Raw genomic sequence first — 14821 nt, forward strand, 5'->3', positions numbered from 1 at the left:
ATTATATCAAGAACAGAAAAAAATATATACAGAATCAACTTATGTGTAATTAGTAACTTAAGAGTGATTTTTTTTTTAAGTGAAAGATCACGAGATGGATGCAATATGTTAGAAATTATTTTCTCGTTTCAAATCTCCCAGTTTTATACATCAAAATATGGCGTACAAAGCAAATGCAGTTTCAAATCCAAAACCCATTCCTTGCAAACTTCTACAGATGAGCAATAAATATACAAAAGGCACAAATCCTTTTTTTTTTTTTTTTTTTATGAATGGAAGTACAGATAAGAGCAGATGTGCAACGATAAGATAGTTAAAGGCATTATTAACTAGTAAAATACTGTCTTTAGTGATCTTGCACTAAGACAGGGCTCGACAAATCCCAGGCGCCAGGTCGCCATGGCGACAGAGAATTTTGTCCTGGCGCCTAGGTTTTGTCAGCCTCTTACATCCATAAAAAAATGTGGATGTAAGAGGCTGAGTAACCACACGGGGGCGCTGCTGCTGCTGTCTGCCCAGGAGTCTGGGCAGACAGCACAGCCACTCAGAGCCCGCCCCCGAGCCTGAGATCACTCCCACAGAGTGATCCTGTAGGCTGAAACCGCGGTTGCTGCAAAACCAGCAATCGTGTTATCAGCTGCCACAGGCAGCTTCAGGGAAGGGGGTTGTGTGTTGATTGGTTCCCCACACAAGTGTGGGGACCTGACCCAACACCCCCCTGCTGCCTGATCGCTCCATGAGGACGACAGTGCAGCGTTAACCCCTTCAATGCCGCGATCGCGGCATTTAGGGGTTAATTCCCGTTTTGTACGGGGCTCTGCTGCTGGTGGTCTGCCTGGAAGCCCAGGCAGACCAGCAACAGCAAAAACGAGCCCCCACAAGACCTTTGATGATTCCTGTAGGCATGGAAGCCTACAGCAGTCATCAAAGACTCCCCCCTGCAATGGCTGGTCTATAGACCAGCAATTGAGTCCCAGCTGCCAGAGGCAGCTTCAGGGACAGGGGAGAAGGTTCTTTGGTCTCCACATGAGTGTGGACACCAGCCCCAACACCCCCCTGCTGCCTGATCGCTCCATGAGAGCGACAGTGCAGCGTTAACCCCTTCAATGCCACACTTGTGTATGACACATTCGTGGCATTGCAGTGGTTAACATTTTTCCCCACAAGCTTGTGGGGACTAAATATCAGTCAATGCTGTGCTCCAATGGAACATCAGCATCGAAAGAGTTAAAAAAATTAATAATTAAAAAAAAACAGCACTGACCTGAAAGTCCAGGGTGCTTCCAGGTCAAACACGGTGAGTTTAGTAAGCGGGCTGATGATGATCAGATCCCTCCTAACCAACTGTTAGTTTAAAAAAAATCCTGGCTCCTAACTTTTTTACCTGGCGCCGAGATTCACAACAAATTTGTCAAGCCCTGCACTAAGAAGTTTTCACACACGTTGTATTCATTCACCTTCACAGAGACAGCAGGAGCCCTGGATGCTCATTACAGACAACAGATGCCAGACGCAGAGACAGACTCTGCGCCGTCATCCATTAATAAACCTCTGGGAAGAGGTTCAGAAATACATTCATTTGACCCGGACCCAACCTCTAAAGGCCTTGGATTAGAAACGTGGATATCTATCGACAGAAATCAGAAATATAGCACGGCATTGGAAATCAAGTTTTCGAAGTCAAGCTTCTCATGGCTGGCTATGGAATCCATCATTAAAATCATACTAGTGTAGGGTTCAAAGACCGTAACGGAAGGTGAAGAGTCTGTGCATTTCATAGGGCTGCATAAAACAAAACTAAATATTCTTTATATGATAAATCTTTTTCTCTGCATACCTAGAAGTCATAAGCTAATCATGGTCACGGAGACATAAACCACAGAGTCTAACTGGCCTCCCGGGACAAAAGTCTTCAACAAGATGACATTTAGATTCTACAAGAGATCACGCGCATCGTCACAGGCGCCTGACGCTCACACAGCCCGTAGCAAATTTAAGGCAATGAGAGATCAGATAGGTCTGGCTCCCCAGTGTTACTCCTTTAATGGCCCCAGTGCCCATATGCAAGGTATAGACTTAATCATATACTGTTAGACGGATTCAAACAAACCTCAACGATTGTCATTTTCGCAGCTTTACACATAGGCTGGTTGAAGTTCCTTGCAGTTTTTCTGTGAAATACAAAGAGTGACTTATGTTATTATTGCTATTATCATACACACACACATATATATATAACTAACTTCTCGTAGTTTAATTTAAAAAAATAAAATAAAAAATAAAAAAAAACAGTAGCTGTAGGGCCAAAATAGCTCTCAGAGAAAGAGGAACCTGACCCAGAGACCCTGAAGACCATGGTCAAACATGGAGAGTTCCAAAGCATGATATTTAGATACTGTACAACACAAATATTTCAGTTCTTTCAGTACCAATCGCCCTCAACATTGCCCTGACCAAAATATGGCTACAAAGCCATTATAATTTTGCTCAAACAGTTGCTAAAGACGTATTTCCACACACGAGGACCAAAAAGGCACAGCAATTTTCTCAACCATGCCAATAAGCATAGGTAGCTTAACCCCTTAAGGACAATGGGCGGTCCCTAAACCCATTGAAAACAATGCATTTTGAGCCGTACATGTATGGGCTTTGTCATTAAGGGGTTAAACATATTTTGGAATTCAAAGGCAGGGCAGGCAAGGGTGCATGTTGAGAAGCTACGAAGAAGGTCTGGCCCATGGGGGGGTGCCATTAAATACAAAATAAAGCTCTAACAAGCCTCACAGTCTCTAATTAGCGATTTTGAATTAAAGATCGAAAAACAAAGACCTCAAACTAAGTTTTTAAATGGCCACAATTACATTATTCTGGCTAATGGGAATGCGATTACTGGACTAGCCAAAAGGAGCTAATTAACGTGTAAAAGCCGACTTTCCTAAGGTACTCCTTTGTAGTCATTTATAGCGAGTAAGTGGTTGCAGCATGCCACTCATTACGATCAAGGGAAGTAGTTTGGGCACCAAGTAAAATATCTAAATATCCAATTATGTTCTTTAACGATGTTGTCTGGCACATTACATAAAAAACATCCAAACAAGACCATTTATTGGCTTCATCTCGAAGGGCCAATCTTGCCACGTTGCAATGTGTTTGGAAAATATCTGTGCTTTTTTTTTTTTCCCCCTCCAGCAGGCCATCAACATGTCAGATGCCCAAACGCAGAAATTAACAAAATCAATATGTGTTGTAAACACGGTGCCCGAAAGAAGCAGGGTGTGCTGGAGGCATCTGTCAAAAGTCTAAGCCAGGATGCGTTGCCCCGGCAACAAGAGAAATGTTGGAGTGAAGCGATCTATCACCAGGCAGTTGGAAGAGAATGTATACGTATATCCGCGAAATAGAGACGCACAAAGGGGGTATTCATAAAATGTTAAGTGATCAATAATAATTCTTACTCATGCGTACCTGATAGGAACTCTTATCACCTCAGAACACGGCATTGTGGCTTATTTTTTTATTTATTTTTTTTTTACTAATTAAATAAGATTTAAGAAGATTTAAGGTTTATTTCCTTCCGTTTAGTTCCCAGCATTTGAATATAGGTGGCAAGTTATTGATTTCACAGCTTTTAGCATAAAATGGCTAATGGCTTTAGGTTTGTAGGGACCTTCAACAAAAGGGTTTATCTGGACCCAACCTCCAACAAAAGTAATAACTTCATAAAAGGAAATGAATATTTAGGACCACAGAAAAAAATGGCTATGGCAACATATGGATTATGCCATTACTTTTGAACCTGCATTAAATTGCTTGGCGTTATTTGGTTTAAGATTTGCCGTAAAATGGTGGATCTTTTCAAGGGGTGGCAAAGCTAATACATTTTTTTTGCCCTCATTCTCTTCTCCTTACCCTGGCCTTACAAAAGGTTGCTTCAAGTAATTAAGAACAATCCGTACTAAGGCTAGGTTTCCACTTGGTTTTTTTATGCTAAAAACGCCCATAAAAACGCCAATAGCGCCACCTGGCGTTTTTTTAGTGGAAAAACGCAGCAGCCAGATGTTAGCTGTTCTTCAATAGGAAATCGCAGAATGCCATATCCACTTGGCGTTTTTTTGTTTGGCGTTTTTTCAGTCCTCTTTGGCGTTTTTCTGCTTTTTTGGGCTCTGTGGCAGTTTTTCAAAATCGCAGCATGTTGACACTCTGGCGTTTTTTCAAGGAAATCTTGGCGTTTTTCTCCAATAGAAGTCTATGGGAGAGAAAAAACGCCATGAAAAAGCCATGTGGGTTTATTGCCTTGGCGTTTTTTATGGCGTTTTTTCCACAGTTACAATGCAGAGGATGGACCCGGTATCTGTGTGTCCTACGGGAAATAGTCTGAAAACAAACAGTTTCACACAAAACAAAGTCCTGGACTGGTTCATATTGAATTTTACACCATTTGGAACAAACATGCCATTACAAACAAACATACCCGACGCATCAACTGGATTCTGCGTGCCAAAAGCAACAGCAAACAATTTGCACGATCATTTGGGGCCAATCTTCCCAGAGGAGCAGACATTCGGAATAAAGCATGCCTTACAAACCACAGAAAAGAGACAAAAGGGTCTACCAAGTAAATGACATCAGGAGAGGGCAGATACTTGCCATTTATCCTAATCCCTTTTAGCTGGGTGAAACTTCTAACTTGTAAAGGCTGGAAAAACTGCCTAAGGTCAAAAAAAGCAATTTCCACAGAAAGGCTAAAACGCCAGAAAAAACTCCAGAAAAAAACGCCAAAACGCAGGAAAATGCAGTGGCAGTTTTCTTGGCGTTTTTCATCAAGAAAAAAAACGTAGGACAAAAACCCAAGTGGAAACCTAGCCTAAATCTGTGCTTTTTCAGGCAAGTTTAACATTTCAATTCAACCAACACTATGGATTATGAGGAGCCAACTCTGATGTTGAGGTCCACCATGAGACGGGCAACAACCTTCAGTAACTTTAAGGAGTAATGCAGCACAGGGACTGTTTTTGTTTAATTCACTGTAAATGGTTTTAATTCACTATAATGAAGCCCAATGATTGTGAACTCCATGCATAGCCTGGCTTGCCCTGGATAACATATAGTTACATTGGAGGTCTTGAAAGTAGCACTGATTGAACTACGCCTTGTGTAGGGCCAGCTCAGACTTTCTGGGTGTTACTACCATTTGAAAAAAGGAGAGGTTTCTTGAAAGTATTCACAAAACCACAAGACTACAGATGAGCTTAACATTAAAACTCTCCGACACACCTATGCATTATTAAGAATCAACCTCACTGAGTCTATCGCATAATGCAAAGTGGAAAGACCTGCAGTTGTCAACAATGTGTTAAGTAATATATTCCAACAAAAGAGCATCTAGCCAAGTAAAGTTCTTTCGGGACAAGAAATTCCAAACTCACCTGAACACAACATTGCCAGCACGATCTGCTTTCCATGCCTTGACCAGCGCATAGTCTCCAGTAATTGAGGTTTCCATAACAAATTTACGGCCATTAAATTCTTTAACCTGGATAAATTAGAGAGAGAATTAAAACATCTATGAAAACTTTCCAGAACATAAAGAAGGAGTGTTTCTAACTGCCGATTCCATTCTATTTGAAACAGCATAATGTCATATAGACACCAAAACCTTTTTTTTTTTTGGATGGGAAGTGGTAGATCTACGTGTTTTAGATTATGAACAGTACGGAGATTTCTTCTTTTGTATCTAACTAAAAAAATAATGCAAACTCACATTTATTCTGCTGATTTGCCAACGTTCTTAACTAAGTAACCATTGTAACATGAGTGTTCAGAATGTCTCAGACAACGCTGTGTAACTTATAGACCGAAGAGTATTTGAAACATAGCTGGGTACTAGAGATGAATGGGGAACACGACAGTAAGGCAGCGGACCATGCCTGCATACCAACACAGACCATGATACTTTGTAACATAGCATCTGGTACACCCATGCTTTATAATAAGACAAAATTTGCACGGTTGCCTAAATAGAACACTATAAAAATGCAAGGCGCAAAAGGAAAATTAATTGAAACAACAGCGCCACCATGTGGCCCAACTGCTTCCATGCCGCTTGCCTACAAGATTTCATTTCCATTGTTGATTTTGTTTTATTTTGTGTAGCTGGATCTATATACATTAAATTAATCGAGGGAGGCGCCATCAACACATTTAGAAAGCACTCAATACAAAATGCGGCTATTATGATCCTTTTTCCCCCCGAAATATTTTATACAATTTGAGGGTTGGAGAAAAGGCTTAAAAATTTTACACAATTACACAGTCTTCCTATACACAAACGATGGCCTTTATGATAACAGGTTTTTTAGCATTAGCTAGACACAGTGCTAAGCCGATTGTTTGCATAAATCCTAAATACCAAGACAAAGAAGCCAACACTCTATTCAGGAAGTTCAGCCGAGGGCTACAGCTATGGGATCAAAGTGGGAATTGCAAACATTCCTCTACAAAATTACTTTCAGTAATAAAAAATATAAAGTTAAGCATCCTATTATAGTCACAATTTGGCGATGGTTTTACTGGAAGGAAATATTCAGACTGATGGAGAATGTTAACCCAATTGCCAATATGACAGAGGCCTGCCACAACTTTTCATTTTCCCATACAATAATCCTAGGAGATTTAACACAATGAATTGGTGTATTCTACTGACAGATAGCATTCTAAATAATAGTGCGTCAATGGACCAATAGGCAACTTGTTTTCCAACTAATTCACAAAAATACACAAAATATTTACAACAATTGGGTCAGTGGCTGTTCGTACACCATGGGGGGTGCTCATCTAATATTAAAAACTTACATATATGGATACCTATAACTTCTCATACCCCTGCCAGCTATAGAACATGCCTACTTTACACCCCAATGGTGTACTGAGAAATAGCTTGTTGATCAGCCAATGTTCATATGGTCCTTTTTATTTATTATTATTATTTTGTTGCCTGTCTTACACTCGGGCTCTGCATTTTCTCAAGTAAAATGAAAGATTCATCAGAAAGAACCTCATTTGGTTTAACGCTTCTCTTAATTACAAATGTCTTAACGTCCTAAAGTCTGCTAGCTTTACTACCAATCACTGCATGTCCATTTAGACATAATAGTGTCCTGTATGTATTGTTGATATAAGGAAATGAAATGGAAAAAGGGAAACTACTAAATATAAAGAAAAAAAATTCAAATTCTAAAAGAAACGCAGAAAACAGTGGTAGTATAATTTAAGGTTATTCGAAGGGGTGGATTATCCATTAACAGAGGCACCGCTGCAGATGAACAGCAGCAGCTGGATTTTACAGGTGAGTGTAGCCAGGTGCGCAGCAGGTATTCTGCAATTAAGTTAAAATGAAAACGTTCAGAACATTAAGGGTTTTCATTTCTTTTTGTGAATTGGTTAGTCCGTCCTAGCAGGTTCTAACTTCTATTTAAAGACTCGGTAGCACCAGGGCTTATACAAGCCCACAGGGAGCAGAAGAAGAGCCATGCACTTGAGGGGTAAATGATTGTGTGTTTATATATGCATGTCTATGTATGCCTAGGGGGCCCATAGGGTTTTAATCAAGCACTTGTTATTTGTATGAGTGCATTATCGCTAAAAGACATATTTGTGGAACTGAAAAGAATTTAGGTAAGGGGTGTTGGGCTTTGTCCTTATGGTCCTCAAGGACATGAAAGAAAAAGTCACGTCTTTTTGTTGTTTTCTTTTTTTCCCTTTTCTGTGTTTTAGTACAAACAGACGCACCCTTGGCTCCACATACAATACCTGGACCCGCAACTCCTTCCATGATCTGGCACATTAACCTGAACAGCACTCTCCGCGGCACGTAGGCACTGCGGTGCTACATAAACCCAAGTGAAATATACGGGCAGTGTTTCTAAGTAAAAGGCCATCAATGAAGAAAACGCTTTTTTTTTTTTTTTTTTTTTTTTTTTACTGTAAATAGCAGTTTTGGACGGGAGTAGAATGTTTTCTTCCAATAAACATTATTGTTGCTCAATTCCTATTGCGGTCATATAAACGAGCAACATCAACGACTTTGCTGATAAGACTGGATATAAGAAACGAATGAAACACCACTACTTTACTTAAAATGTGGATTTTCACCTACTTTTGCAACTAAACGCACCATTAGAAATATCATTCCTAGTAGAGTGAAAGGTCTGAAACATTCCAAGAAATAATTCTTTATTCATGTTAATTGTTTTCCAGGGACACTAAATTGTTATGTGACAAACTGTTGGCACGAATACATATATTTTTATACGAGAGCGCGTGGGAGCGAGAGCGCAATGCTTCTTAAAACTTTGTGTAACTATATGACTTAGGGATCTGTCATTTCATTCTTTACTTCGAAGTTTTAAAAATGTAATTTGCTTAACATTCCAAAGAATGAATATCAGAGCACCTTTAATGAAAGATGCGTTTGCCCTGAGGCTTCACTGTCTTTTTCATTTTAATAAATTTTAATTAAAACCTTGTTGTTTGAGCACCTTGGGAAATTTCAGAGATTACTTGGAACAAGCGAGGGAATGAATGTGGTTTACCTCTTTAGGGTGGCTAGCTATTGCCACAGTGCCGTCTTTATTATATTTTATTGGCGCTCCTCCTTCTTGGATTAACGTGCCGTAACCGGTGGGTGTAAAGAAAGCCGGGATGCCAGCCCCTCCTGCGCGAATTCGCTCTGCCAGAGTCCCCTGGTTATAAAAATAAAAAACATACAGATTGGATTCTATTAAAAAGCAGTTTTACAGCAACGAGGTAGTAAATGATTACACTGCAATTCTGCAAACCTTACCTTTAATGTAAGAAAGGTTTGCTTAATCGTTAATCATAAAAAAAAATGTTTATTGCCTTTTAGAGGGCATTGATTACCCCCAAACCAAACATCAGAAAGGAACGGTTATGCAAATCTTATTTTTAATAGAAGCAAGGTTTGCCTTATTGCTTTCCTAAAATAAAAAAATAAATAAAAACGAGTGTAGTGCCAGTTTAACTAACCCAAAATGGCACCGCAATGTGCAAACTTACAATAAAAAATATTATGAAACAAACTGATTACATTGGAAATAGTTATGCAGATAAAGGAATAAACGCCACTTGTTTTTGATGGCACTGTTGACATCATCAAAAAAACCAGCCTTTTTTCAAACGTCACTAACCATTCAATATTCCGGGCCAGCTCAGTAGCCGAGAAACTTCCTGGGCTTGAACCCTACATACTGTGTTCTGAAATCAGAGCGTCACCTACCAGCTCACAATATGGTGACCAAAACCCTAAGGTCTTTAAGTAAAGGACATCAGCCAACATGGGAGCATTACCTGCGGTACCAGCTCCACTTCCAGTTCTCCTTGAAGATACTGTCTTTCAAATTCAGCATTTTCACCAACATAGGAGGAGACCATCCGCTTAATTTGCTTTGTTTGAAGCAACAGACCCAAGCCAAAGTTATCAACCCTACAAAACACAAACATCACAAGCAGAATAATTACGACACACACACACCTACATGGTACTGTGCAAAAAAAAATGCTGTAAAGTAAGAATGGTTTCAAAAATAGCCATGTTAATAGTTTATTTTTACCACTGAACAAAATGCAAAGTGAATGAATAATAGAAAAACGTAAACCAAATCAATATATGGTGTGACCATCATTTGGTTCAAAATCGCATTGATTCTTCTGGATATACTTGTACACAGTTTTTCAATGAACTCGGCAGGTGGGAGAACTAACCGCAGTTCTACTGGCTCTGTGCGGGACATGCCATCACTTCCAGGACGCCCTCTTCTTCTTTATGCTGAAGATAGTTCTTAATGACTTTGGCTGTATGTTTAGGGTCGTTGTCATGCCGCAGAATAATTTGAGGCTAATCAGCTGCCTCCCAGATAATACTGCACTATGTACAATAGTACCTGTACTTCTCATCATTAAGACCATTAAGTCTGACCAAATCCCCAACTCAATTTGCAGAAATGCAGCCTCAAACTTTAAAGGAACTTTCACCATTCTTCGCTGTTGCCTGCAAACACTCATTCTTGTACCTCTCTCCAGCCCTTTAGCAAACAGACTGCCTTCTGCCATTTTTTCTGCACGCCGGTTCCTGTGCTTTTGTGAATAACCGAGTTGTTTGGCCTTGTTTCCATGTCGTCCATACAGGGTTTTGGGCTGCAAGTTCTTCCACGAACACCACTTTTGAGCAGACTTCTTCAGACAGTAAACGGGCAACCACTGCATCTACGGGTCCCAACATTGCCTATTACTTTGTGCTTCCAAGAGCTTGGACAGAACATATGGAAACACCTGTCTACCTTGAAATTTCTGCCTGGGAGAGACCTTGCTAATGAAGTATAACTACCTTGTGTGTTGTTGCTGTGCTCAGTCTTGCCATGGTGTATGAGTTTTGACATTAAAATATCTTCTGTCACCTCACCCAGGTTTATTCCTCTTACACAGTTGTTTCAGTTAATGATTGTATTTCAACCCAGATTAAATGGATGATCATTAGCATCTGCTCAGTATAATTGTTTAATCATACGCCTAACTCCCTGACAACATCCCTGACATTCTGAAAGTGTACCTAGAGGAATTGATGCTGTTTTGAAGGCAAAGGGTGGTCACAACAAATGATTTAATAGAGATTTTCTTTTTCTGTTCATTCACTTTGCATTTTGATAAAAGATAAAATAAACATGTCAATTTTTTAAAGCATTTTTCACACCTGCCTAAAACATTTGGAGGAGGAGGAGGTAAGCAGAATAGAGGCATTTTTTGTTTAATGAATGTTCAAGCCTTACCGTATTTGCTCGATTATAAGACGAGGTTTTTTTCAGAGCAAATGCTCTGAAAAATACCCCTCGTCCTCTAATCGAGGTCGTCATCTAATTAGACCTCAAAAGGCTGGAAAAAAATGTCCACTATGGCCAGGCTGCATATCATGGGGCAGAGGGGCATTAAAAGGCATTTCATGGGGCACAGTGGCATATAGGGGGTATAAGGCATTTCTGGGGGCAGAGTGGCAAGCCTTGGGGCAGATGTGCATAACTGGGGGGGCAGGTTGGCAAAAAAAGGAAATAAAAACGAAATATTTTTCTCAATCATAGCTTTTATTAAATATGAAAAAATAGTTTACATGAATTAATATTTACTAGTAAAACTATATTTCCTATAGGGTAGTCTTATAGTCAGGCTTTTTCTTTTTTTCCTAAATTAATATTTAGATTTGGGGGTCGTCTTATAATCGAGCAAATACAGTATTTTTCCCATATAGCTTCACAGTTTTTTTGTGTTTGTTTTTTTTTTTTAAGAGACCGTCTTCGTGGAACACCACCTTTAATTATGCAAAGACCACTCCCAGAGTTTTTCCAGCAAGGAAAAGGTTAAAAATTCAATCAAATTCTGGTGGAAAACACGTGGGATGTAATGGAAGGTCTCACACTTTGTGGTCTATAGTTACAGTTGGTGGAAGTACTTCTAAATATATATACTAATTATGCGTTGCACATACACGAGGTTTTTATCATTAATAATTTTATTTGCACTTGCAATTACCGGCCCTTGAAAGTATGGTTCCGTTTACAAACGGAATGTAGAAAAAGGATGTATAATCAGATGTTTCCAGCAGAAGAGACCTCTAAACATTGCTTATTTTTAAGGTTTCTCTTTAAACAATTGTAGACAGAGCATTGGTGCCAAACATTTCCCAAACCCGCTCAGGGATTCGCGCAGATATTAATATAACGGCAGGCAAAGGTTAGCAAGCGGCAAGGCTGGCCGGCTGCAGGAATTCATCAGTAAACAAACCTGCGCACCATTTTAAATCGCCATTCGCCAAAATACTTCTCGTGATACAAAGCTCAACGTGAAATAACTGAGACAGGGCAGCTCTGTGCTCCAGAATTACAATCTGCGGGGAGTCAGCCATGTTTCTTGGTTACAAATCAGTCTCTGTTGGTTCTCTCTCTAAAACGCGACGGTGAAACCGTTTACGCTATTAACATTCAATGCCTTAGGTGCTGGCAAGGTCTCTACAGCAGTGCTTCCCAACCCAATCCTCAAGAAACTCCATCGGTGTCTGTATGTGTGTGTGTGTGACTGTGTGTGTGTGTGTTGTCGTCAGGTAATAGAAGTTAATTCTCTGAATCTGCTCGTGCCTGGTAATAGAGGGGTTAACACTCTGAATCTACTCATGTCTGTAATGATTGTATGTATTTTATAAGTATATTATTAAATCTGAAATCAACATGGTTTCCAAGGCTTCCCAATAATACATGTGAATCAGTGTGTATGTGAGATATATAATATTTTATACATATTATATATTATACACCTGTGTGCGTAATCTCATTGAATGGCAGAAATAAAACGTGCAAGCGAGCACGAGAAGTGAAAAACAGAGAAGAGATCATCGGGTGAGCGGAGAGACCGGTTAGGAGTGTATTTAGAGAGGAGTGAGGAGATGTAAATAGGGGAACAGCCATGAATAACTTAAAACGCACAGGCAACCAATGAAGAGACCGACAGACTGAACCCAAGCCAGACTGAGCATCATGGGAGCTGTGATTCTGTAACAGGAGAGCTACCTCTTGTCCACTTTAGATGTTTAAGGCATGTACATTGACTATAGATGTACTTCATGTGGGCCGTGACTTCTCCCAGCCTAGGCTGTTTAGGTCCAGGGGGGCTGCAGTCTCCTGGTACAAAACCAATGGGGCAGTTACAAGAGATCTTGGATCTCCCCAATCGGCCTATTTATGCTATGGGCGCACAGCCGGCATAGATTTCATTAACAGGCGCGTCAGGATATGACATCATATCCCAGGGTTCCGTTTCTTAAAAAGACACACAACAACATTATTGTACCAGAGATGCCAGCCACGGGGGGAGAGGGACTTGGGGCGCTGCACTCGGTCGGGTCTAAGGCGGACCCAAAAGGTTAACAGCACCTTGCGGAGGATTTTTACCAGCGAACGGAGAAGAGAAACGTATATGCTGTATACTGAATTTGCACCCAATTTCTCTATTTGTGTTATAACTCGCGTTGTTACCCTGTGTGCGTATTTTTTTTTAAATTACGTTTTGTAGTCACGAAGGACATTTTCGAGGCACAATTAGAAATTACTTCAATGCTGGGGGTTTTTTTTTTGTTTTTTGTTATTCTGTATCAACACCAGGGACATGGATAAGTAAAAGGTTTTTCTAATCTAAATTACCGTGATGTTAATCTTTAAAGCATTTGACTTCTTAGTAGTTCTTCCTACACTTGTAAGTGTAATAAATAGCTTTTAACGACATTATTACAATCTCTCCTTTGAACCTATCTACTCGCATATATTGGGAAGCAGCTGCCGGGAGCTACCTCATAAGACATAATGTACAGAACGCTGGTAAATGATTAATAAAAATACAGAATAGATCTACTAGAGTAAGACCCAGTTATAGGAAAGTGCTGTTCCTTGGCAGCTCCATCCCGTCGGTACGACTAGCAACACCTTCACAAATCGGGATTGCCTTGTGCTTGGATGTGCAAATGAGTGCAAAAATAGGGTCGGATTGACCACATTTTTAAATATGAAGAATTACGGGTCCTACTCTTTATCACTCATATCACCAAAACGTGAAAGAATGAAAAAAAACAGCGAAGACAGCCTGATCTTCTAACAAGGACTTTTTTAAAGTGTCAATAAAGTTTTTCACTTTTAAATTAAAAAAGACCATATATAAGCAAGTCGTGCATAATCCTTCTCTTAATATCTGTACGATGTTGGTGCGTCCAGGGCCGCAGTGGGGCAATTGCTCCAGGCGGCACTTTTGAAGAGACGGCACTTTTGAAGAGACGGCACTTTTGAAGAGACGGCACTTTTGAAGAGACGGCACTTTTGAAGAGACGGCACTTTTGAAGAGACGGCACTTTGCCGCCCCAAGCGCCTTTTTTTTTCTTCTTTTAAGCGGAGGAGAAAGAGGGGCCCCCTCTCTCTCCTCTAGCTCGATCTCGGTGCCGGCTTGTAATGCTGAGCGCTGGAAGATGTCATTTCCGGCACTCAGCAGTAAAGCAGCGCGCACCGTGGCAGAGCAGGGAGACTCGCCGCAGGACAAGTGACATACAAGGGGGGGGGGGGGTAGGGTAGATAATAGGGAGGAAGAGGAAGGGTAGATAATAGGGAGGGAGGTAGAGGAAGGGTAGATAATAGGGAGGGAGAGGAAGGGTAGACAATGACCCCTGGCGGTGGCGGGGTGGGGTCGAGCGTAATTTTTAGGCAAAGAAAAAAAATAATGTGTGTAATATATTTATTTTATTATGTAATATAGGCTAGTTCTACACCTTAATAAGTTATACTTTGGCAGCCACGCAGCACCTTCCGCTTACCCTGCATTGTTGCTCACGGCTGTGATTCCTTTTACCCCGGTTTTCAGGAGTCCTGCAATGAGGTTCTCTGGAATGCCGCACAAACCAAACCCTGAAAGGGAGAAGTCATTCAATGCCCAGGAGTAAATCGGGACACACAAGAAGCGTATTCTGCAAGGACAAGTGTCATTTCTCAGGGCCCTCGCCAATTCCGTCTGTGCTGACCAAGCACAAGGGTTGTATATCAGCACGGGCCTGCTTGGCCTAGACGTCAAAGGCAAGTACATCGACTGTAATTTATTTACTGTAAAGTGTGTCAGTATCGTGGCCAGTGACGTATCCTGTATCGCTGCTGCTTTACACAGAACAGTTTACATCAGCTATGATGTCATCATGACGCTCATCCCAAGGCAGCCCAGTGTGTGGAGCGGT

At 40.7% G+C, this 14821-nt stretch overlaps 1 protein-coding gene across 1 annotated transcript in view; it reads right to left on the reverse strand.

The window, feature by feature from the left end:
• The window catches only part of LOC149283982 (succinyl-CoA:3-ketoacid coenzyme A transferase 1, mitochondrial-like), a 42166-nt gene that overhangs the window by 25065 nt on the left and 2280 nt on the right, over positions 1 to 14821 (reverse strand). The window contains exons 3-7 of the mRNA XM_089497308.1: positions 14411 to 14501; positions 9367 to 9502; positions 8592 to 8741; positions 5427 to 5533; positions 2111 to 2171 (exon numbers count right to left, since the gene is read on the reverse strand). Coding sequence (XP_089353434.1) covers positions 2111 to 2171; positions 5427 to 5533; positions 8592 to 8741; positions 9367 to 9502; positions 14411 to 14501 — 545 coding nt within the window. The remainder of the gene's footprint in view (positions 1 to 2110; positions 2172 to 5426; positions 5534 to 8591; positions 8742 to 9366; positions 9503 to 14410; positions 14502 to 14821) is intronic.

Source organism: Sceloporus occidentalis, unplaced genomic scaffold, assembly GCF_023333645.1.
Source record: "Sceloporus occidentalis isolate IW3139 unplaced genomic scaffold, rSceOcc1.0.p SCAF_101, whole genome shotgun sequence".
Classification (NCBI taxonomy): domain Eukaryota; kingdom Metazoa; phylum Chordata; class Lepidosauria; order Squamata; family Phrynosomatidae; genus Sceloporus; species Sceloporus occidentalis.